General features: G+C 43.0%; 1 protein-coding gene across 2 annotated transcripts in view; it reads left to right on the top strand.

Moving 5' to 3' along the window:
• Window positions 1-26,861, top strand: part of LOC126335551 (brain-specific angiogenesis inhibitor 1-associated protein 2-like) — an 850,912-nt gene that overhangs the window by 767,939 nt on the left and 56,112 nt on the right. For both annotated transcript variants that reach the window (XM_049998952.1, XM_049998953.1), the window contains exon 3: window positions 7,051-7,143. In XM_049998952.1, the coding sequence (XP_049854909.1) occupies window positions 7,051-7,143 (93 nt within the window). The remainder of the gene's footprint in view (window positions 1-7,050; window positions 7,144-26,861) is intronic.

Genomic DNA, 26,861 nt, shown 5'->3' with positions numbered 1-26,861 from the left:
ATCCAGCAATATAATAAAAAGATTATTTTTCCCACCAAACAAATATAAAAAGCTGATAAACAATTTAATTTACTAACTTATACGATGCCATAACCATGGAATCCTCTAAAGAGACACAACTGATATCAGCATGTGTTCCGTTCTTTAATATTCCAATAATTTCCGATGTATATTTCATTCTAGTATTTATTTAAACTCGTAAAATACACTCCTGGAAATTGAAATAAGAACACCGTGAATTCATTGTCCCAGGAACGGGAAACTTTATTGACACATTCCTGGGGTCAGATACATCACATGATCACACTGACAGAACCACAGGCACATAGACACAGGCAACAGAGCATGCACAATGTCGGCACTAGTACAGTGTATATCCACCTTTCGCGGCAATACAGGCTGCTACTCTCCCATGGAGACGATCGTAGAGATGCTGGATGTAGTCCTGTGGAACGGCTTGCCATGCCATTTCCACCTGGCGCCTCAATTGGACCAGCGTTCGTGCTGGACGTGCAGACCGCGTGAGATGACGCTTCATCCAGTCCCAAACATGCTGAATGGGGGACAGATCCGGAGATCTTGCTGGCCAGGGAAGTTGACTTACACCTTCTAGAGCACGTTGGGTGGCACGGGATACATGCGGACGTGCATTGTCCTGTTGGAACAGCAAGTTCCCTTACCGGTCTAGGAATGGTAGAACGATGGGTTCGATGACGGTTTGGATGTACCATGCACTATTCAGTGTCCCCTCGACGATCACCAGAGGTGTACGGCCAGTGTAGGACATCGCTCCCCACACCATGATGCCGGGTGTTGGTCCTGTGTGCCTCGGTCGTATGCAGTCCTGATTGTGGCGCTCACCTGCACGGCGCCAAACACGCATACGACCATCATTGGCACCAAGGCAGAAGCGACTCTCATCGCTGAAGACGACACGTCTCCATTCGTCCCTCCATTCACGCCTGTCGCGACACCACTGGAGGGGGGCTGCACGATGTTGGGGCGTGAGCGGAAGACGGCCTAACGGTGTGCGGGACCGTAGCCCAGCTTCATGGAGACGGTTGCGTATGGTCCTCGCCGATACCCCAGGAGCAACAGTGTCCCTAATTTGCTGGGAAGTGGCGGTGCGGTCCCCTACGGCACTGCGTAGGATCCTACGGTCTTGGCGTGCATCCGTGCGTCGCTGCGGTCCGGTCCCAGGTCGACGGGCACGTGCACCTTCCGCCGACCACTGGCGACAACATCGATATACTGTGGAGACCTCACGCCCCACGTGTTGAGCAATTCGGCGGTAAGTCCACCCGGCCTCTCGCATGCCCACTATACGCCCTCACTCAAAGTCCGTCAACTGAAGATACGGTTCACGTCCACGCTGTCGCGTCATGCTACCAGTGTTAAAGACTGCGATGGAGCTCCGTATGCCACGGCAAACTGGCTGATACTGACGGCGGCGGTGCACAAATGCTGCGCAGCTAGCGCCATTCGACGGCCTACACCGCGGTTCCTGGTGTGTCCGCTGTGCCGTGCGTGTGATCATTGCTTGTACAGCCCTCTAGCAGTGTCCGGAGCAAGTATGGTGGGTCTGACACACCGGTGTCAATGTGTTCTTTTTTCCATTTCCAGGAGTGTATATAAAGCCATTGTTTCGACCAGAGTGCCGGTTGTGGCGTTTTATATGTCTGAGATTTGTTTAAAACTGTTGAAATAATGCATAAGTAATTTTGAGGTCGTAAACTGGCTGCAGAGATTATCTGTATGTTTTATCACAAGTATTTATATGAAATTATTGTGAAAATCACGAATGGCTATCGGGATGAAAGTATCTGCACTGAATCGAGGAGTGGTCACGTGACTGAACCTTTAAATAAGTGTACAGGGCAGAGCTCGAGGTCTTTCGTGTGTCACCATGCGTCTGAAATATTTTGTGAGGTACTTTCGTCTTGGTTTCGCCTGGCGTCGGTAAAGTTATGGCCAGTGGGTATGCCGTGAATGTTACTTTCGTGTAGACATATTTAGAATAGCCTTGTGCGTCTGTAATAATTTGTAAATCTCGTGATACTGATTTCAGTGTTAAGAGGCAATTTAGTTAGCGACGAGATCTCTCATGGGCGGTGTTCATTTGTTGAGAAATAGATCAGGTTTTCAAGAGTTCATTGCACTGGTGTACTTCATTATTTGGCGTATACTGCTGCGTGTAAATGGTGTGTAATTTCGAAATTTCACACTGCTGATAGATACTGAAGTTCCAGAATGATATTTTCACTCTGCAGCGGAGCGTGCGCTGGTATGAAACTTCCTGGCAGATAAAAACTGTGTGCCGGACCGAGACTCGAACTCGGGACCTTTGCCTTTCGCGGGCATGTGTTCTACCACCTGAGCTACCCAAGCAAGACTCACGCCTCGTCCTCACAACTTTACTTCCGCCAGTTTGGAAAGTAGGAGACGAGGTACTGGCGGAAGTAAGGCTATGAGGACGGGGCGTGAGTCATGCTTGGATAGCTCAGATGGTAGAGCACTTGCCTGCGAAAGGCAAAGGTCGCGAGTTCGAGTCTCGGTCCGGCACGCAGTTTTAATCTGGCAGGAAGTTGGATACTGAAGTTATTCAACGAGTTGTTTATATGTGACCACATTCGCATATGTTGTGCATTTCCGAAAAATAAAAGGGATCTGTATAAAACGTGAAATCATTCTGTTTTATTTATTATAATTACCCATCGGGATTTCACCTAACAGATCGAACCTCAGTTCATTTTTCGCTGATGTGTCTCACTGCTATTATATGGTTTTCATATAAACATTTTCATGTTAGATTGTTGGGCTATAGAGCGATGATGTACGCCCACTCCCTACTGATGACAGCGAGCCACACTCAAAGTTAATGGGCGTACGTTACCCATACTTTGGCGGAGCTTACTATTGCATCGTACTTGTTTGTATCGAAATGGATACACGGCGTGAGCAGCAGGTCAAGAACCCCGTGAGAAACGTCGCAACCTTTATTCCACTATCAGCATCTGTGCGAAGAAAGTTCGTAGTTTCTGTAAAACTGGTGTTATGGGAAAGCCTGCAATAATGTTCACCACACAACTTTTAATTAATACAACTATTCCCACATTTATTATCACTATAAACAGTCCGAATACCAGTTCCAGGCGTCACATAAAAGATTCTTTGTGGGTAGTCATATACACAGTCTGTCATACAATATGACAGCAGCAGACACAGTGCACTGTCGGACTTGACGTCTGCTGAAATTCTCAAATTACACAGTTAGTGGGTACAGTGAGGCTTACAACAACTGACAATGCATAGAGATGTATATACTGACCGATTAACACAGAAACAGAGAACGGTAGTGTTGAAGTACAGCGTCAGTTACGTTGAGGGGTGAACTGACTTTTATCAGAGATTCAGAAAAATTAAATATACCAAATAATATGATGTTAACATTTTGGTACACAGGTCTTGCGTGTAATAATGCTGGAGTGATTGTTTTGGGGTAGAGCTGACCTTAGAAAGACTGGCATATGAACGTACTGGAATTTCGGATGCTTTGAAAAATTTCAGGATTATATTGGACTAATTTGGCTATTTAGGGTTACAAATTATCTGGTGGTTAAGGGAAATATGAAAGATCACAAAAATATTTTATACCTCTCCGTAGGGAATAACCCATCTACGATTAGTGGCGTCATCTTCAGATTTATAATTACTGATGCAAATGTATGCAGATTCTTAAATGGCTAATTAATTAGTAAAAGGTGTTATATGGTTCATAAAAATTTGGTCAACAAACGTACAGTGGTAAAATCCGGACTCTAACAAGTACAATGACTGAACCTGCAATGAAAACTCTGGGTACTTCCAAACTATAGTATTAAATATCTCGTAAGTTAATTAGTTTCAGAATAAACAAAATACGTTATAACAAAGTCTGGATGTCAGTCTTTATAGTGGGTGGTATCAACATGTTCAACTCGACAGATTAGCCCATTCAACGTTTTCTATCCCGAATTGTAGTCAAGTTTTAAGTTGGTAAAGGCCTGTTATTAATACAGCTTTCAGCAAAGCTAATTACACTCTTGGAATCAGTACATTGAAAACAAAAGCCTGAATAATTAATCTCAGTGAAACAATGTGATTAATGCTTTGGGGCTTGTGGTCTATATTGCACAAGCTCGTTGTAAATACTTTGACCAAAAGTGGAAAATGAATAGAAAAAAATAACAGGGGTATAATAAGAGGAGATGCGAAGATTTTTGCTTGCTCTGTTTCAAGTGGGAAGACAACTTTTATTTGTTCAAAAAGAACTGACTTATATTGAGATTGTGTTTGTCACATTTGCAAAAAGAGTCCTATTAGTACACATCCTGCAACACTGTAAAGATGTTGACCATTCTGTCCTACGACATCTGTATTTATATCAATATTGTTGCTACACTGGGGATGTTCCATGTAGTTACCACCCATTCTTACACAAGCTTCAGCACTCCTCAAAGACGCACGCACTCGTGGCAACAAAGGTAAATTTCTTAAAATTTCTCCGTGTTCAAAAATTAAGAGTATCATGGCCAGTTTAACAGGAAGACAATGGTACAGTATATCTTAGGCAACTCTATAGTACATTGCTGGATCCTGTCTTACGAGCTGTAAACAATGATATATTGGCCTGTCGTACATAAACTATACCCACTGTCTTTCAACAAGCGTGGAACTGATTGCAGAGAGGCCGTGTAGAAGTGTACGATCGTAAGAGCCAGATACCCAGAATTGTAGCCCACTAAAGAGAATCTCTTTATTTGTTTCCTTAATCGCCTGAGGATTTTCGTATGCTCAAACGTGGTAATTGTGGTAAATTATTATTCCACGCTGTACGTTTCCGGCTTTGTCCTCGGATAAAAGGTGTGGGAACAGCCAGGGATAAATTTATTTGCCAGAAATATCGCACAGTGTTTTATCGATAACTGTATAACACAGTAACAAAAAGATTTTCAATCAAAAAACAACATCAAACTTTTCTTTTATATCATCGAAGAAAATTCCAAAATCATAACACGAGATATAGAAGGCGTTTTAAAACACAGTTCCAAAATTGGTTTTAGTCAACATATCATTAAACTAACGTTTTTTGCGAAAAATTGCTGGAAAGATTGAAAACCAGATAGAATTCACACGAAGTGATCAGGAACCAGAAGGCAATGCAGTTTATGTCCCATCTCTATTTGGCAAGATTGCACAGAAGGCTACTTATTGTATTTACAGAATAATTCGCTAATAAAATTTTTAGTCACTGTGCATCCATAATAAAAAGACAATTCAACAAACACGCAAGCAATTAAAAGAAAACACACGGACTGATCAGCTGAAGCTCTTAAATTGAAGGCTCTGTTATTCAATTACAATTGTGGAAGGAGCCCTGTTTTAAAAGGAATATATATGCAGACGATTTCGCTGAAATGCGAGATTACTCGAATTACACAGAAGCCTACTTACATCATTAAGAAATTACGTTATATTCAAAAGGGATAAAACATAAAAATGAAAGCTGGAGAAATGCAAGTGTTAAATGCCTTACATAACATTAATTTTCTTTCAACTGCAAGGATGATGAAAATACAATCACCATAAATTGTTTCCGGTTATTGGTGGGAACTTAAATTTACAATGAACTGATTCCCAGCTAGTAACCTTTCACGGACCTACCCACTCCGGTAACATCAATTTAACTGTGGTAGAATGGCCGACAAGCAAAACCCTCGAAATTGTAACCACAAGCCAGTGACCAGTATTACAACAGATAAAACACAATTAAAACCAGGCTTAAAATAGACTATTGAACACTATAAAATTACGATGACAAATCTGGGAAAGTATGCATATCCAGTTAGTACTCTCAAGTCTTATTAACTTGATCCAGGAGAAAATAGTACTATCAGGATAGTTGAAGTGCAGTGTTACTTTTTTGCTCACAGCGCATTACATTAATACATCGCGAATACGACATTTCGTAATGATGTGGAACGTGTCAGTTTTACGTAAGTTTTAATTACAGATTTTTTTTTTTTTTTTTTTTTTTTTTGCGGTTACTGTTTCGTCTAAAAATTTGTCTGTGGAGTAGAAGGAGTTGTCCTTCGGAAATTCTTTTAATTTCTTTTTACGTGTTGGTTGGCTATTTGTCACACTTTTAATGCTATTTGGCAAATGACAAAAGATTTTCGAGGCAGTATAATTCACCCCTTTCTGTGCAAGGTCAGAGTTAACCCAGAATAGTGAAGATAATCACTTCTTCTAGTGTTGTAGCTATGCACTCCGCTTTGTTTTTGAATTGTATTGGGTTATTAATAACAAATTGCGGCACACATTGCTCACTATGTGCAACCTTCTCTCACCGACAACCCGTCCACATTCGTTACAGAAGTCTACCAGCATTCATAAGGCGAGGCTGCCTTCCTTTCTGAGAGACATTCCATCCAACCGGTGCCGTTTGCAAATCAACAAAGTAGAACCAAAGAGCGCTATCGACTCCCTGTGTTGTGACCAGCCAGCTTCAAAGTTACTGCACTGGACCACCTCCTTCTCTTCGACGGCGCAGCCATTTAAATCGCTTTCCGCTGCCCTGCCCCCTTTCGTCCGGAGAGGGAAGTCAGATCTCAGAGCGAAGATAGTCGAGCGGAACAACCGTCGATACGTGCAATGGCGCGTAACACCTTCGTTGGAGTGAATGGACGACCTGTAATCTGATGTGGTGGTCTTGTGGTCTAAGAAGCTACACATCTTCGTCGTTATCGATAGAGCAATTTCTCATGCAGAATATGCAAAACCGTGAACTTTTGCTTCGTCTCTAATGAACTTAGAACATTAAATAATCCTCGTTCCGCTCTTTTCTTCCGATATAGCGTGTTTGCCCTTAAGTCATCCAAGAGATCGTTGGATTTTAAGACTGGGCTCGCAGAATGAGGGATCTGGCTTTGGGAACTGAGACTGAGGAATCTGGTTTTGGGAACTGAGCACCTGGTAGCAGCGTTTATACGTGTCTCTCTCTCATTTCAGGAGCTGCGGCGGCGTCCCGGCTGTACGTGGACGCCATCAGCAAGCTGGCCAAGCAGGCGCAACAGGGCACCTGGGGAGCTTCCGCAGACATTGGTGAGTACGGTTTTTGTGTTTCTCTACTGTATTTTCATCCGTCGCTGACTTCTTGATAAAAGCTAAGTCCTTATGTACTCAATATCTAGTCCGCCCCCGTAGCTGCGTGGTTAGCTCTACTGGTAACCCTGCGGGGATCCGGGTTCGATTCCTGGTTCTTCCACGGTTCATTCAGCTTCGCGAGGCCAAGAGAGAAGTTACAGGACCGAGCAGTTGCCGTGGCAGGGTCAGACACCCGACGACGACAGTGAGAGAGGCGTGCAGACCACATGCCCTTTGATACAGTATACAATAACACCATTGGTAGAGGATAACACGACGATCGGCCTGACCCGATTGGCCCATCTAGGGCCAGAACGCGGAACTTTTTTTCTAAAAGTGTCCATCTGGGCCATTGAGCATCTCTGAAGTTCAAGGCATCGTCTCAAAAGCTACTGAATTTAAGACTTAAATAGAATGTTTGTAAGTTAGACTCAAATGCGACTTGACATTATCGGAATACACTGAGCTTATTTCTTGATAAAACTAAACTCTAGGTTTATTATAAATTTATTGAATGAGAATTATTTCCTAGAAACGAAAACTTTTTAATTGAAGATGTGATTATTTCCAACGCACTTTTTGGACACAGTCTTCTCGTACACTAGTACAGCAACGAACATACCTGGTGAACTGAAAAAGAATACATTTATATTACAACGTACGTAGATTTAGCTGACTCAACTCAGTGAAATTACGAGCTCGGCGAACTGTGGGAGGAAATATGAGGAATATTACCGGTCTGGGTTGAAGAAACTACTAAACAGTCTCGTGTAAATCGTTATACTGTAAACCAGACCAGCAAAATCAAATGAAGATATAGTTACAGAACATATACAGGATTCAAAACATAAAGATAATAGTAACTTTCCCATGATGTCGCTGTCAACTAACATAGCTCGATGAAAGTTCAATCGGTTTCTATGGTGCCCGTCGGGACTATCAACAGATGGGGTTTCACTAGGCATGGCCTACACCTAAACAGGACTGGGAAGGGAAGACTGGTACAGCTGTTTCATGAAAGTATAGGGGCTGGATCTCGGGCCACACATGGTCAAATACCTGTTCTCATAGGTAGGAAAGTAGGTCTTTTTTAGGAGAAATCCAGACAGCAGGATTCCCTGCCTAAATACTATCTCGAAAACTTTAAAAAATACCGACACAATCACTCACAAGACAGATTTTAACACCTCAAATATCACATATATCAGCTGCCACAAAGAAAAACAAACCATTGGAAAGAGTAAAATGGGGCATTTCACAGACTTAAAAAATCCTCCATCAAAACATGCAATGAATAAAAAATAAAATACAACTATTAGAAGTTGAGCTCCAATCTTTGAATTGCACAATAGTTTGTATAATTGGGCACTGGTCTAGAGACACAGAATTCCAACATGTAGCATTATCACTGTATGAAAAGGCAAACTATTACTCCAGAACTACTTCAAGGAGTGGAGGATCATGCATTTATATCAGAAAAGGAACACAGTTCAAATCAAGACATGCCCTCAGTACACAAAGTGAACAGAAACACTTTGAAAAATCAGCTATTGAACTAACAGGGCTCGGTATTACCGAGAAATTTATCATTGTGTGTGTGTGTGTGTGTAGATATCCCAATGGTAGTGTGGGCACTTTTTTCAATAAGTTAACAGAAGTTCTAGATAAAGTCTCAAGTACAAAGGTCAACATAATTCTGTGTGAGGACATTAACATCAACACTAACATCACAACAGCAGCACCTTCATAAACATCCTTCAAAGTTTTGGCATGTCCCTATTGGTCAATAGTGTAACAGGGGTTACCACAACGACTTTATCAGTAATTGACCATGTGGCCACAAATATGGACAGGGAAAAATGTGATGTAGCTGTAAAAGATCTTGGACTATCAGACCATCTCTGTCACATAACACCAGTAAAGTCAGGCATCGAATCATTCCCTAAACTACAAGCCTACAAACGACATCTATCAGAACTCAAAATAAGAATTTTTTCAAAAGAACTAGAAAAACAAAGCTGGTATGAAGTGTATAAGGAAATCAATGTGAATATGAAATTCTCTAAACTCTCCACATTGTTTAAATTGAACTTTGAAAAGGCATTTATAAAAGTATGCATGTCTGTATCAACATCTCACAAAAACAAATGGATAACAGCAGGTATTAAGAAGTCCTCCCAAACACTTAAACTTAAACACCTCAGTTAAATGAAAAAGATTCACAATGATCCAGAATTCTATCACAGATACAAAAAGATCTATAGGAAGGCGGTGATTGCTGCAAAAAAGTCATTTAATCAAAAAATTTTATATAATATATAATGCAGAGAAAGAAAGCAAAGCAGTTGGGGATGTTATAAAAAAGGAAAAGGGGGTAGAGGCAAACAAACGCAGAATAGCATATTGCTAAGGGAGGGAGGTAAGTAATAAATGATCCACAGCATTTACCAAACGATGTTAACGAGCATTTTTCAAGTATTACAGAGAAGTTATAGCAAAAATTACCCCAAACAAATATAACACCTGTAAATAATGTTGCATTAAATACAATGATGTTACTTCCAACCACAGAGACCGAAGTCAGTAAAGCAATTCAAAAACTAAAGAAAAGTCAGTAGGCTTAGATGAAGTATCAATGTATATACTGAAACAATGCATAGGAATTATATAAGGCCCCTCAACAAATATAATAAATGAATCATTCACATCAGGAACAATTCCAGGTCAGTTAAAAAAGGCAAGAGTTGTACCTTGGCTTAAGAAAGGTAATGCAGAAGACATAGAAAATTACTGGCCCATTTCCCTGATGTCTCAAAAATAATAGAAGCAATTATGAAAGTCAGATTACTGAATTACCCGAATAAATACAATATTTTAAGCGATTCACAGTTTGGTCTCTGAAGTGGCAAAAATATGGTGTCAGCCATCATAGAAGTCACGAAAGTTGTACTTGATGCTCTTGTTAAAGATGAGTGTGTCACAGGCATATTTTTGGATCTTTCTAAGGCCTCTGATACAGTCGACCACAGGATTCTATTAAATAAATTAGAAGCATTAGCAATACGAATGGTAGCTAATGACTAGTTTCGATTATACCTAACAGATAGGGTACAAATAGTAGAGATAACACATACTTGAAATAGATCTAAACATTTAGTAAATCACGTGTCAGAACCAAAATACACTAATATAGGGGTTCGGCAAGGTAGCATATTAGGACCAATACGTTCCTGATATACATCAATGACTTTCCCAGTAGTGTTACTCATGGTGAAAAAATCCTCTTCGCTAATGACAGCAATATTATGGTCACCGAGAAAACAAGAGAACTCCTTCCCGAGAAAGCAAATGAAATTCTCAAGGAAGTTTATGATTGAACAATAAGTAATAAAGTGACATGGAACATACAGAAAACTAATGCCATGAATTTCAGTTTGAAGAGGAAAAATGACAATGTTATATTAAATGTAGGTGTCAATTCTATAGACTGTAACAAACGCAAAATTTCTAGGAACAAATATTGATTCTCAGTTGAATGGTGTGAACACACAAAGGTACTCGCAAACAGAATGTCATCAGTATGTTATGCCTTAGAATACTATCATCAGTGTCTTTTAGTTACATATTATTCATATGTATTGATTTCATATGTAATGAATACATATTATTCATTCTTATAATATGAACACAGTTTTCAAAGTCCAGAAAAGAGCAATAAGAGCAATAACCAAAAATACTAGTCAACCTCATCGTAAAGATCTGGTCAGAACACTGGGGATTTTACCTGCTCCATGTGAATACATTTACCTTTCTTTTCTTCCTTTCTAGAAATACTTACCCCCAAGCTATGCATTGCACAATACTAACACCTCTCCCTCTTTCTGAGCTCAACATCTCACTCATTATGGAGGGATGCTGACTCAGTTTTTCAGGATGGTAAAAGGGAAGTTGTGGTACAGAAAATCGCCCAGAGATCACCAGTGTGTGTGTGTGTGTGTGTGTGTGTGTGTGTGTGTGTGTGTGTGTGTGTGTGTGTGTGACATTACTTTCGTTTTGGAAATGCTAATCTTCATACCATAGTCCTTACATTTCTGATCTAGCTCTGAAATATTACTTTGCAAACTTTAAATCGAATCTGCCATCACAACTAAGTCATCTGCATATGCATGACTGCTTATTTTGTGTTCACATATCTTAATCTCGCCCAGCCAGTCTATTGTTTTCAAAATATGATCCATAAATAATATGAACAACAGTGGAGAAAGGTTGCAGCCTTGTCTTACCCCTGAAACTACTCTGAACCATGAACTCAGTTTACCGTCAACTCTAACTGCTGCCTGACAATCCATGTAAAGACCTTTAATTGCTTGCAAAAGTTTGCCTCCTATTCCATAATCTCGTAGAACAGACAATAACTTCCTCCTAGGAACCCGGCCATATGCCTTTTCTAGATCTATAAAGCATAGATGCAATTCCCTGTTCCACACGTAACACTTCTCCATTATTTGCCGTAAGCTAAAGATCTGGTCCTGACAACCTCTAAGAGGCCTAAACCCACACTGATTTTCATCCAATTGGTCCTCAACTAATACTCGCACTTTCCTTTCAACAATACCTTAGAAGATTTTACCCATAACGCTGACTAAAGAGATACCTCTGCAGTTGTTACAATCTTTTCTGTTTCCATGTTTAAAGATTGGTGTGATTACTGCTTTCGTCCTGTCTGATGGAACCTGTCCCGACTCCCAGGCCATTTCAGTTATCCTGTGTAGCCATTTAAGACCTGACATTCCACTTTATTTGATGAGTTCCGACTTAACTTCATCCACCCCAGCTGTTTTATTGCACTGCAATCTATTGACCATTTCTCCACTTCCTCAAATGTGATCCTATTTCCATAATCATTCCTATCCCATTCTACCTCGAAATTTGAAACATTTCTGATCGTATTGTCACCTACATTGAGCGACTATTCAAAATATTCCCTCTATCTGCCCAAGGCATCCACAGGATTCACCAGCAGTTTTCCTGACCTGTCCAAAATACTTGTCATTTCCTTCTTACCTCCCTTTCGAAGACTGTTAATTACACTCCAGAATGGTTTTCCAGCGGCTTCCAACCTGTTTCCAAAGTCTTCCCAAGATTTCTTCTTGTATGCTGCAATTATCTGTTTGGCTTTGTTTCTTTCTTCAACATAACTTTCTCTGTCTACCTTAGTTCTAGTATGTAGCCATTTTTGATACACCTTCTTTTTCCTTTTACAGGCTGCATGGTTGTGTCATTCCACCAAGCGGTTTGCTTCATCCGACTTTTACACACTACTGTTCCAAGACATTCTTTAGCCAGTTCTAGTACTGTGTCCCTGTACCTTGTCCATTCCTTTTACAATGACTGTAATTGACTACATTCAACTAACTGGTACCTTTCTGAGATCGCTGTTATGTACTTGTGCCTGATTTCCTTATCCTGACGTTTATCCACTCTTATCCTCCTACATATGGACCTGACCTCCTGCACTTTCGGCCTCACAATCCCAATTTCACTGCAGATTAAAGAATGATCAGTGTCATCAAAGAATCCCCTGAATACATATGTGTCCCTCACAGCCTTCCTGAATTCCTGGTCTTTTATTATATAGTCAATGACAGATCTGATTCCCCTGCCTTCCCAAGTATACCGGAGAATTTTCTTATAGTTAAAAAAGGAGTTTGTGATTACTAAGCCCATACTGGCACAGAAATCCAAGAGTTGTTTCCCGTTCCTGTTGGCCTCCATATTCTCTCCAAATTTACCCATAACCTTTTCATACCCTTCTGTTCGATATCCAATCCTGGCGTTAAAATCACCCATGAGCAGAACCTGTCCTTTTCCTTTACTCTAACAACTACATCACTGAGTGTCTCATAAAAACTATTCATCTTATCTTGATCTGACCCTTCACAATGCGAATTTATTGACACAATCCTAATTTTCTTGCTTGACACTGTCAAATCTATACACATCAGTCTTTCGTTTACATACCTTATTGCAACTACGCTGGGTTCCATTTCTTTCCTGATGTAAAGCCCTACACCCCATTGTGCTATTCCAGCTTTGACTCCTGACAGGTAGACCTTGTATTCTCCCACTTCCTTTTCTTTCTCACCCCTTACCCGAATGTCACTAACAACTAAAACGTCCAGCCCCATCTTACTTGTAGCCTCTACCAGCTCTACCTTCTTCCTAGAGTAGCCCCCATTGATATTGAATCGTCCCCTTAGAAAAATTATACATAACTGTGCTTAGACTGACACACAATATTTTTAGCGCTACGCAGTCTGACTTTCAGTAATCCCTACAAGACAATGGCCTTGACTAACAATAACCTATACGCTTCACAAATCACTTAACTCACAAAAAAATTCGTTACTCGAGCTACTGCAATACCGCGAGCGCCACTACTGCCAGCTAAATAAAAGATTCAAACTACGGAAGGCACTAACCACTGATAGGTATAGTTAGCAAATGAAAGATTTTAATACAGAACAAACAATGTATTTCCCTTAATAGTCATTATATATATATATATATATATATATATATATATATATATATATATATATATATATATATATATATGACACCAATTCTTACAAATTTCAAAACTCCGCCATCTCTCTCCCCATGTCCACCACTGCTGGCGGCTCACCAACTGCGCAACGCTACTCGCCGCTAACAGCCAACTGCCGCTGCCCAACACTACAATGGCAGACAACAATCCAAACCAGACACTGACTGCACACAGCACAGCCAGTGATTTTCAGAGCGCTACGTGGCGTTACCAGTAAAAAAAAACTAAACAGCCTACTTACAATATTAATAGCTCCCTATCTCATTACCATTTGTCTGCCAAGTCGTATCTTAGGAGTCCCTGGTTTGTCAGTTAGAGGTGGGACTCCGTCACCTCCAAAGGTCCGAGGCATTTTGCTCTGATTGTTGCCAGCGTCATATTTAAAGTACGAGGGAAGCAGGTTGCTAGCCTTACTTGCTCCGAGTCCCATTGGGTTTTACCCCTAACGGTTGAGGGACTAACCGGTGGATTTGGTAGTCTTTGCCGTATGAGCACAAAGGTGACCACGACTCAGAATATGTTCGAGATGCCCAACCTTATTCCAAAGTAATTGGTATCCCGACTGTCTGGACCACTTACTTGGCCACTCATACGTTGCCCGTTGTTCCTGAACTAGGACATGACTACAGGAACCCACACCATGAACCACTAAGTATTGTATACCAGGAGTAAATCTAATGATTGTCTCTAACTAGAAGTCTGTAAATATATGTGTATACGAATTAGTTTATTTCAAAATTGATCTAAATTTGTAAATACTTTGACATGTCTTATATCCTTGTAAAAAGAGATCTACAGATGAATAAAGCTACTACTACTACTACTACTACTACTACTACTACATTGCGAGAACAGCTGCAATATAGTAGAAAAGATAACTGAAGGACATCTTTTGTTCAAAGATGGTAACTACACGTAAGTGACAGCGATTTATGTGGTCCTCTGGACACCAGACGGCATGGCAAGCTGTGCAACATGTTCCCATACTCGTCATAAGGTTGGTAAGGAGTCCTTGTTGCAGGTCGTTCCATTCCACCACCAGAGCGGTTGACAACTGCTGGATGGTCGCTGATGCATGTAAACATAATTCAGTACGTCACCCCACAGCATTCCACACGTGCTCGTGGGGATTTAGAAAGGCCAACAGAAAACATAAAACCTAACGCCGCTAATTCTAATCTACATCTACATGGATACTCAGCAAATAACATTTAAGTGCCTGGCAGAGGGTTCATCGAACCACCTTCACAGTTCTCTACTATTCCAATCTCCTATAGCGCGCGGGAAGAATGAACACCTATATCTTTCCGCACGAGCTCTGATTTCCCTTATTTTATCTTTGTGATCGTTCCTCCCTATGTAAGATGGTGTCAAAAAAAAAAAATTTCGCATCCGGAGGAAAAAGTTGGTGATTGGAATTTCGTGAGGAGATTCCATCGCCACGAAAAACGCCTTTCTTTTAATGATTTCCAGCACAAATCCTGTATCGTTTCAGTGACACTCTCTCCCGTAATTCGAGATAATACAAAACGTGCTGCCTTTCTTTGAACTTTCCCGATGTACTCCGTTAATCCTATCTGGTAAGGATCCCACATCGCGGAGCAATATTCTAAAAGAGGACGGACAAGCTTAGTGTAGGCGGTCTCCATAATAGGTGTGTTACTTTTTCTAAGTGTCCTGCCAGTAAAACACAGTCTTTGGTCACCCTTCCCCACAACGTTTTCTAAGTGTTACTTCCAATTTAAGTTGTTCGTAATTTAGTTGAATTTACGGCTTTTGGATTAGACTGATTTATCGTTTAACCGAAATTTAACGAGTTCCTTTTAGTACTCATGTGGATGACCTTACGCTTTTCGTTATTTAAGGTCAACTGCCACATTTCGCACCATTCCGATATTTCTTCTAAATCGTTTCGCAGTTAGTTTTGATCTTCTGATGGCTTTATTAGTCGATAAACGACAGCGTCATCTGCAAACAACCGGAGACGGATCCTCAGATTGTCTCCCAAATCGTTTATATAGATAAAGAACAGCAAAGGGCCTATAGCACTACCTTGGGGAACGCCAGAAATCACTTCTGTTTTACTTGATGACTTTCCGTCAATTACTACGAACTGTGACCTCTCTGACAGGAAATCAAAAATCCAGTCACATAACTGAGACGATATTCCATAAGCACGCAATTTCACTACGAGCCGCTTGTGTGATACAATGTCAAAAGGCTCCCGGAAATCCAGAAATACGGAATCGATCTGAAAAAGAAACTAGTAAGTTGGTGACTGCTTCCCAAGGAGGACATAGCTGAAGCGGACCCAGAGATGCCTCGTGCACATTTCTATCTTCGCAATAACACGCAATAAGCGCAAAAAAACCTCCATTTCAAAATTTCACAGCAAACACACTTTTTCCTCAAAGTGAAATAACTTTATGCAATCTGTGGTTTCACCCAACAAATGCTCCTCAGTGCCGAGGTGCTTCACCACCGACAATGACCCATTCTCTTTATTATTATGTTCTTTAAACATTACTTCAGACTTTCTTCCCACTTGAACCAAGTACTTCACTTCACAATCCTGAGACACATTTCATAATCTCACGCTTCCCCCTTCCATTTCTCCCTGTGCCAGTGGTATACTCCACTTTGTTGTCCGTCCTCGATGCAATTTTCTCCCCTTTGTTGTTAAATAACCTCGACAATTTATAAAAGGTAATTCCTCAATATAGCATTACTCTATGCTTCAGGGGACATTTTTCGTTTCATTGGTTTCTCTGCTTTACCTCTGCACTCATCCTATCTACCAAATCTTCTTCAAAACCATTTTTACCGCTATTTGCCTGTTTTCATTTGTTATTTTTTATTCTGAGGACTTAGAGGCATGTAATTAGCGCTGTACGCAGCATTTTCAAAGAATTCTCATTGATGTTTATGGCGTCTTAGCAATTACTGCACCTGTGAACGTAGTTTTCCTAAATATTCCTGTCTCAAGCTCATTATTCTTATACTCAATCCTCAAATCAAAATAATATAAACCTCCTTGTTGCTCATGTATTTCGTTAAGGTCACTCATCAGTTCATTTATTTATTCCACAGATTCTTGATACACTATAAATACATCGTCAACATATCTTCGAAGAAATGTATTTTATCGCAGTACTTAACATTGCCTTCTAAAAGAGCCGTTCCGTAGGCGTTCAAGAAGATGTGCGCTGGCTGCCCTGCTAATGCACAGTCAATTGATAGATCAGTTTCCAGCACATAAAACTTACCATTAAATTTAAAATAATTGAATGATAAAACATATTTTATAACCCTATAAATTCATCTGTTTCAATCTGGGGTATTTTAGCACGTTCAAGTACATTGTTTTCTATTATGTCTATGATTTCCTCAGACGGCACAGATGTATTCAGATTTGTTACATCTGACGAAAGCAACCTGTCGCCTTCATTTAATTTACATTCTCTCATCGGCTGTGTCGCATCCCTACTACTTGTACCCGAAAAGTACCCTCCTTGGCCCTCAGGTACCACTCTTCTATGGAGCTGACGTCGGCTGTTGTTTGGCGCCGTGGTTGTGGTTGTCGACTGCGCTGCTCGGGTGCCCTGCGATTGGTCTGCCTCTGGAAGAGAGGCGGAATTTCTCTGGCGTAGTGAGAGTCGGGCACCGTCCACTTTTCGTCCTGCCGGCTCCTCTGATTGGGTGACCCCTTGATTAACCGGGTATGCATTTCTCATAGGCGGTCAGAATCGACATCGGCCCTTGAGCGGCAATCAAGAGAAATATTAGTCAGCGGATCCTGTTCACTTTCCCTCAGATCTATATTTACGAAATTGCTTGTAGGAGGTCGCAGCATCACTTGGACCAGTGAAACAAGACTGAGTAACCACAACTCCTGTCCCATTAGTACGATCCCTGTAGCACTGTGGTTACAACGCAACAGATTGTCGCCGTCACTGGCAATTTGGTGATGCATCCATGCAACTGTAGTTGCACGCTACCACCACGCTCTCGATTTGTAAATCCGTCGATCCCTGTGGGCCACGACTATGGCCACTTTTTCGAAAACGCTTGCAAGAGTAAATACTAATGCTTCTGTTACATTCGATTAACATCAAAACTAACGCAAGCTTTACAGGGTATATGACTAGATACTTTTCATATATTACCCTATGATTATTAACCAAAGCAACAAGCTCGTCGACATAAAACTTAATATCAATTTCTGTGGAGTACAGTTGAGCTACACCCCACATGATAAATATCTGTGAGTAATAGTTGATCCCTGCTGGCATTTGAGAAACATCTCGAAACGACCAGGCAACGTTATTGTAAAGTTGGCTATAATAAGCTAGGGAACACAAGCGGGCACTTTACATACAGTAGCACCATCGACTGTATATTCGATTGCCAAATACTGTGGGCTAGAAACAGCCATTTCAGCAAAATTGATGTCCAGTTTAACATCAGAACGAGAGTCGTCACTGGCATGTTACAATCTGGCTTCATTTCTTGTCTAATTTAGCACCAACTGATCCGATATGACAACGGGTAGCCACCAAAGAGTGGAGACTGGTACATATAAAATGGATAAATTCTTAAAACATCTCCAATCAACGAAATTATTCCTCACGTTGCACATACCACGCTATGTAGCATTCCGGTAATCTCCGTCAGCCTGCATCTTGCCATCTAGAAGATCCAATTAGCCAGTGTTTACTGTACGAGGCCTAGTTACTCAGAGTGACCCAACTGTATCGCCGACAGACAACAGCTGCTAAGAAAGCTAGAGTTGCTTCAACAGCATGAGAACCAGCTGTGCAGGATGCAAAGCATCTCCTCGTAAATAGGTGATTGTACACACCCCTGAATGTGACCATGGTGCAATGTGGCACGCTGCATATGTGCTTCTGCCTAGACGGATTTGCTTCAAAATGGGCAGAGTGAGTTAGTTTTCGCTTTAGTTTATGCATCACTAGGTCCTTTACAAAATGAGATCAGACATGCCAATCTAACTGAAAAGGAAACTATTTTTTTTTTAAAAAATCAACTAAATCATGCACATAGTAATATTATCTCACGTACGTCGAGATTAAGATGTAGTGTTTTTAATTTTGATTTGTTGTGTTCAGTGGTTTTATACATTTTTGAAAAAAGGTTTACAATTAAACTAAAAATATGCTTCTACACTGTGTATTCGTATCACATCACTGTTCACTACTCACATTTCACACAAACACATTTCGCTACACTACACTGCAGTGGCCTGTACTCCACACACACGCACGCACACACAAACACACACACACACACACAAACGCGTGCTCGCCGAGTGCTTTCCGCTCAAATCAGACCCTGACGACACTTCCGCCATTCTACTGAATTTTTCGTGTTGTCCTCTTGGCACTTCGGAATAAAATGAGTCATCGTCTCACCACAATGAATCAGAAGTTGAGTTCATTAAACTGTGACAGTTTACTGTTGAATGACAGCTATGAATTCTTAAGAGCTACTCTTTAACTGATTGAATAAATGTATTCGCTTTAGTTGTTTTTTTAATCTCCTTGGTCAATTTATTGTAAGATTTCATTCTGCTGTAGATCATTTTGTTTTATGTTTCTATGTCCGTACACTCTTGGTAGATGTATGTTTAGTCTTGCTCTTGTTCCATGATACTAGTACTGCTGTTCGTGAGATAACTGCTGTTGAGATTCTTGGGCCGGCCGGAGTGGCCGTGCGGTTCTAGGCGCTACAGTCTGGAGCCGAGCGACAGCTCCGGTCGCAGGTTCGAATTCTGAGTCGGGCATGGGTGTGTGTGATGTCCTTAGGTTAGTTAAGTTTAATTAGTTCTACGTTCTAGGCGACTGATGGCCTCAGAAGTTAAGTCGCATAGTGCTCTGAGCCATTTGAACCATTTGATTCTTGACCTGCGTAATGAATTGATACTTGCACTCACATGCTATTGTTAGAATCGCCATCTGTTTAAACAGATCTTTGCAGGGCGCTAGGTTAAGTTTTTAAGTTACCAGTGTTCTAACGTCCCTTTTCCGTAGTTTCAAGGCTGAACCGTTGTTTGGTAAGTGGGACCTCTCCCGAGAAAGATTTCATAGCAGAGGATGGAGATCTTAATAGTGAAACATGTTGCAGTTGGTGGAATATTAAAAGAGTATTAAACAGCGTTAAGATTTCTTACTGCTCTATACGGAGATGATAAAAGTCATGGGATAGCGATATGTACAATACAGATGGCAGTAGATCGCGTACACAAGGTATTTAAGGACGGTGCATTGATGGAGCTGTCATTTGCACTTACATGATTCGCGTGAAAAGGTTTCCGGCGTGACTATGGCCGCACAACGCGAATTAAGACTTTCAACCCGGACTGGTAGTTGAGGCTAGACGCTTAGGACATTCCATTTCGAAAATCGTTAGGGAATTCGTTATTCAGAGATCCACAGTGTTAAGAGTGTGCCGAGAATATCAAATTTCAGGGGTTATCTCTCACCACAAACAACGCAGTGGACGACCGAGAGCAGCGGTTTGCGCGTAGAGTTGTCAGTGCTAATAGGCAAGCAACACTGCATGAAGCGAGCACAGAAATCAATGTGTGAAGTACTATCAGTTCGACCCTAGACGACTGGAAAGCCTTGGCTTGGTCAAATGAGTCCGTATTCCCGTTGGTAAGCGCTGATGGTAGGGTTCGAGTGAGGCGTAGACCCCGGTAAGGCCAAGGACCCAAGTTGTTAACAAGGGACTGTGCAAGCTGGTGGTGGCTCCACATTGGTGTGGGCTGTGAGTTTACATGGAATGGACTGGGTCCTAGGGAACCGATCGTTAATAGGAAATGGTTATGTTCTCCTAGTTAAAGACCAACTACAGTCGTTCATGGACTTTACGACGGTAAATCAATTAATATTCGCAATTGAGTTATATTTTTGTTTATTTTGGTAGTACTGTCGTTTTACGTTGATGATGCATGCTTTGTTTATTTGTTGTTATATCTTTACAATTTTCAAGCTGCTAGGTTATTTTCGTTATCGCTGCCGTGCCGTTAATCATGGCTGCTCCGCTGTCTATTTGCACCAAAGAAGAGCAACGTTCAGTGATCCTGTGTGTGTGTGTGTGTGTGTGTGTGTGTGTGTGTGTGTGTGTGTGTGTGTGTTTGTGTGGTCGGAAGGCGTATAAGGGGCCGAAATTCATCGAATACTTTCGGTACAGTACGGGAACAGTGGGGAACAGTGTTTCGCCACAACGGAGTGTCTACGAATGGATTGAAAATTTTTGAAATTGTCGCACAAGTGTTACGCACGATGAAGGAGCCTGACAACCGTTTACCGCCACAAATGAAGAAACCATTGGGCGTTCACGTGAAATGATTCTCTTGGACAGACGATTAACTATTGGCAAAGTGGCACATCTTCTGCAAATTAGTCACGGTTCTGCCTACGAAATCATCCACAACAGACTTGGGTTTCATAAAGTTTACGCAATATGGGTCCCAAAACAACTCGCACAGTTGCATAAACAAACGCGCTTGGACACATGCAAAAAACTTTTTGGTTGCTCTGGTAACGAATGAGGCAACTTCTTAGGCAGAATCATTACTGGTCACGAAATATGGATCCATCATTACGAGCCGAGCCGCAAAGTAAACGGCAGAGTGTGGAGTGGAAAGAAATTCGCCGTGCAAGAAATACACTCCTGGAAATGGAAAAAAGAACACATTGACACCGGTGTGTCAGACCCACCATACTTGCTCCGGACACTGCGAGACGGCTGTACAAACAATGATCACACGCACGGCACAGCGGACACACCAGGAACCGTGGTGTTGGCCGTCGAATGGCGCTAGCTGCGCAGCATTTGTGCACCGCCGTCATCAGTGTCAGCCAGTTTGCCGTGGCATACGGAGCTCCATCGCAGTCTTTAACACTGGTAACATGCCGCGACAGCGTTGACGTGAACCGTATGTGCAGCTGACGGACTTTGAGCGAGGGCGTATAGTGGGCATGCGGGAGGCCGGGTGGACGTACCGCCCAATTGCTCAACACGTGGGGCGTGAGGTCTCCACAGTACATCGATGTTGTCGCCAGTGGTCGGCGGAAGGTGCATGTGCCCGTCGACCTGGGACCGGACCGCAGCGACGCACGGATGCACGCCAAGACCGTAGGACCCTACACAGTGCCGTAGGGGACCGCACCGCCACTTCCCAGCAAATTAGGGACACTGTTGCTCCTGGGGTATCGGCGAGGACCATTCGCAACCGTCTCCATGAAGCTGGGCTACTGTCCCGCACACCGTTAGGCCGTCTTCCGCTCACGCCCCAACATCGTGCAGCCCGCCTCCAGTGGTGTCGCGACAGGCGTGAATGGAGGGACGAATGGAGACGTGTCGTCTTCAGCGATGAGAGTCGCTTCTGCCTTGGTGCCAATGATGGTCGTATGCGTGTTTGGCGCCGTGCAGGTGAGCGCCACAATCAGGACTGCATATGACCGAGGCACATATGGCCAACACCCGGCATCATGGTGTGGGGAGCGATCTCCTACACTGGCCGTACACCTCTGGTGATCGTCGAGGGGATACTGAATAGTGCACGGTACATCCAAACCGTCATCGAAACCATCGTTCTACCATTCCTAGACCGGCAAGGGAACTTGCTGTTCCAACAGGACAATGCATGTCCGCATGTATCCCGTGCCACCCTACGTGCTCTAGAAGGTGTAAGTCAACTATCCTGGCCAGCAAGATCTCCGGATCTGTCCCCCATTGAGCATGTTTGGGACTGGATGAAGCGTCGTCTCACGCGGTCTGCACGTCCAGTACGAACGGTGGTCCAACTGAGGCGCCAGGTGGAAATGGCATGGCAAGCCGTTCCACAGGACTACATCCAGCATCTCTACGATCGTCTCCATGGGAGAATAGCAGCCTGCATTGCTGCGAAAGGTGGATATACACTGTACTAGTGCCGACATTGTGCATGCTCTGTTGCCTGTGTCTATGTGCCTGTGGTTCTGTCAGTGTGATCATGTGATGTATCTGACCCCAGGAATGAGTCAATAAAGTTACCCCTTCCTGGGACAATGAAGTCACCGTGTTCTTATTTCAATTTCCAGGAGTGTAGTTCAAAACCCAACCGTCCACAGGAAAACTGATGCTTGCGGTTTTTTGGGACGCACAAGTTCTAGTACTAGAACATTTTGCAGAAAGAGGCACAACAATAAATAGTGTACGTCACAGTGAGATGCTTACTGCCAGGCTAAAGCCTGCAATTCGAAGCAAACGCCGAGGATTGCTGTCAGAAGGTGTTGGGTTGTTGCACGACATTACCCGTCCGCATACTGCTGCCCACACTGCTGAAACGCTCCAGAAACTCAGATTGGAAGTACTGGATCATCCTCCATATAGTCTCGATCTTGCCACTCCTGACTATCACTTGTTTGGTCCACCCAAACCGGCATTAATGGGCAGTCGATTTGCCTCGAACGAAGCAGTGAAAGAAGCGGTGCATTCCTGGCTCGCAGCTCAACCGAGAACCTTCTTTTATGAGGGCATCAGGAAGTTTGTACAACAATGGATCAAGTGCGTTGAAACGCAAGGAAACTATGTCGAAAAATGATGTTCTTGTAAGTTTAGTATTTGATTACAATAAAATTTTATAACTACTTTGCGGATACCCTCGTATGTTCCCAAACGTGTCACCGGCCAACTATTGTTACCGATTGGTTGGAGAACTTCTTGGACCATTTGAGCGAGTGTTTTGGCCACCCAGATCGTCCGACATTAATCTCATCGAACATACAAGAGTCGTAATCGAGAGGTCAGTTACTGCACAAACTCCTGCACCGGCAACCATTTCGTAATTGTGGGCGGCTTTCGAAACAGTATGGCTGAATATTTCTGCGAGGGTCTTCCAACGACTTGTTTGATTCCACACCGAGTCGAGTTGCTGTAGTACGTCGGGCAAAACTGAGGTCCGACACGATATTAGGAGGCATCCCGTGACTTTTGCACCTTAGTGTATATTTATGCGTATTAATTACGTGTTTTGCTATATTTATGCGAGTTGTCTCAACCAAAAGCGTATTAGACAAGTTTTCATTGTCAGTATCAGAAGGCTTGTCGATAGCTGTTAATACACAACTGGCCATTAAAACTGCTACACCACGAAGAATTGCAGACGATAAACGGGTATTCATTGTACAAATATATTATACTAGAACTCACATGTGATTACATTTTCACGCAGTTTTGGTGCATAGGTCCTGAGAAATCAGTACCCAGAACAACTACCTCTGGCCGTAATAACTGCTTTGATACGCCTGGGCATTCAGTCAAACAGAGCTTGGATGGCGTGTACAGGTACAGCTGCCCATGCAGTTCAATACGATACCACAGTTCGTCAAGAGTAGTGACTGGTGTATTGTGGCGCGCCAGCTGCTGCCACCATTGAACAGACGTTTTCAGTTGGTGAGAGCTCTGGATAATGTGCTGCCAGGGCAGCAATAGAACATTTCCTCTATCCAGAAAGGCTCGTACAGGACCTCCAACATGCGGCCGTGCATTATCCTGCTGAAATGTAGGGTTTCGCAGGGACCGAATGAAAGGTAGAGCCACGGGTCGTAAAACATCTGAAATGTAACGTCCACTGTTCAAAGTGCCGCCAATGGGAACTAGAGGTGACCGAGACGTGTAACCAATGGCACCCCATAACATCACGCCGGGTAATACGCTAGTATGGCGATGACGAATGCACGCTTTCAATGTGTGGTCACGGACGCGACCATCATGATGCTGTAAACAGAACCTGGATTCATCCGAAAAATGACGTTTTGCTATTCGTTCACCCAGGTTCGTTATTAAGTACACCATCGCAGGCGCTCCTGTTTGTGATGCAGCGTCAAGGGCAACCGCAGCCATGGTCTCCGAGCTGATAGTCCATGCTGCTGCAAACGTCGTCGAACTGTTCGTGCAGATGGTTGTTGTCTTGCAAACGTCCCCATATGTTGACTCAGGGATCGACACATGGCTGCACAATCCGTTACAGCCATGAAGATAAGATTCCTGTCATCTCGACTGCTAGTGATACGAGGCCTTTGGGATCCAGCACTGCGTTCCGTATTACCCTCCAGAAGCTACCGATTCCATACTCTGCTAACAGTCATTGGATCTCGACCAACGCGAGAAGTAGTGTCGCGATACGATAAACCGCAATCGCGATAGGCTACAATCCGACCTTTATCAAAGTCGTAAACGTGATGGTACGCATTTCTCCACCTTACACGAGGCATCACAACAACGTTTCACCAGGCAACGCAGGTCAACTGCTGTTTGTGTATGCGAAATAGGTTGGAAACTTTCCTCATGTCAGCACGCTGTAGGTGTCGCCACCGGCGCCAACCTTGTGTGAACGCTCTGAAAAGCTAATCATTTGCATATCACAGCATCTTCGTCCTATCGATTAAATTTCGTGTCTGTACCACGGCATCTTCGTGGTGTAGCAATTTTAATGGCCAGCAGTGTAGGTCTTGGGCAGACTGAGGATCGCACATTATACGAAAAACCTCGTATAAGACAACAGCCGTTCCCTTCCGCACCCCTGGTCACAACTTGTCTAGCGATCTGCTTTGACAGCCTCCTCTTTCTCGGCGCAGGCTAACGCCTGTTATTACTTTCTCGCACCCTGCTACACTCCCCGCCGTGTGAATATTATAAATTACGGTCGCGTCGCTTCCTTTCAGCGACGGCGACTAAATAGCAATAGCCAGTTTATTGAACTGTAGCCGCCGGTCGCAGCTGCTCCGTATATCACGCAGCGCCTTCATTATACAGCGCGGCTCCCATCTCCGCCATTCGCCTCCCCCCACCCCTCGCCATAGACTGGGCGACTGCTGCGCTCTCTTTTATTGCCGGATTGCGCTGCTGCGGCGCTACGACTCTTCCGCTGCAATAACCTGCACCGGGGCCGTTCATTAAGATCTTATCTCGGGACCATTCCCCTTCTTATATAGAAACTTATCTGCAGATTTATTTCTGAAATGCGCTGCCGCCACCTTGGCGCGCCAGAGATAAAATTGCCAGCTTATACCGCGACTCGGCGGTTCGGAATTCCAGAGGACCCTGGCGTTCTCATCTCTGCGCCTCTGCATTTCGCCTCCTCACCGCTGCTTTTCTACGCGTCTGTTTCGATGCTGCTTTGTGTGTAGTGTGTGGATTCCAATGTGAGATGTGTAGTATGTGGATTCCAATGTGAGACTGAAGAGAGAGAAGAAAAGGGAGGGGGAGAAATACGTAATTGATCATGTTGGCAACGACAGCTGACAGTAATTTTAATGTGAGCATAGGCCTCCGCAGCCATTGTCATAGGCAAGAAAATGCTTTTGTGTCTGTGACCGCATAGTCGGTATTTAAAACTCCCAACGTTTCGGCCACTATTGCAAGCAGCATTTGTTGTGCCGCGTTTTTCGTTAAATCAAACGAGAAAATATTCTGAGGAAGGCCACTTCCAATAGTGACCGAAACGTCTGCTTTACACATTGACGTGCGGTCAAAGACACAAAAGCATTTTATTAACAGTAATTTTAATGAAACTTCCGGGCAGATTAAAATAACTCATTGTTATTATCTTTGAAATTTCCTGGCAGATAAAACCTGTGTGCCGGACGAAGACTCGAACTCGGGACCTTTGCCTTTCACGGGCAAGTCCTCAACCAACTGAGCTACCCAAGCACGAGTCACGACCCGTCCTCACAGCTTCAATTCTGCCAGTGCCTCGTCTCCTACCTTCCAAACTTTATAGAAACTCTCCTGCAAACCTTGCAGAACAAGCACTCCTGAAAGAAAGCCACCGCCTGGGGGATGTTTCCAGAATGAGATTTTCACTCTGCAGCGGAGTGTGCGCTGATATGAAACTTCCTGGCAGATTAAAACTGCGTGCTGGACCGAGACTCTAGCTCTGGAGCTCTACCATCTGAGGTACCAAAGCACGACTCACGCCCGGTACTCACAGCTTTACTTCTACCAGTATCTCGCCTCCTACCTTCCAAACTTCACAGAAGCTCATCTGCGAACC

This window comes from Schistocerca gregaria, chromosome 2 (genome assembly GCF_023897955.1).
Source record: "Schistocerca gregaria isolate iqSchGreg1 chromosome 2, iqSchGreg1.2, whole genome shotgun sequence".
NCBI classification, from domain to species: Eukaryota; Metazoa; Arthropoda; class Insecta; order Orthoptera; family Acrididae; genus Schistocerca; species Schistocerca gregaria.
Note: the sequence above shows the minus strand (reverse complement) of the source record. Positions and strands in the feature narration are given on the sequence as shown.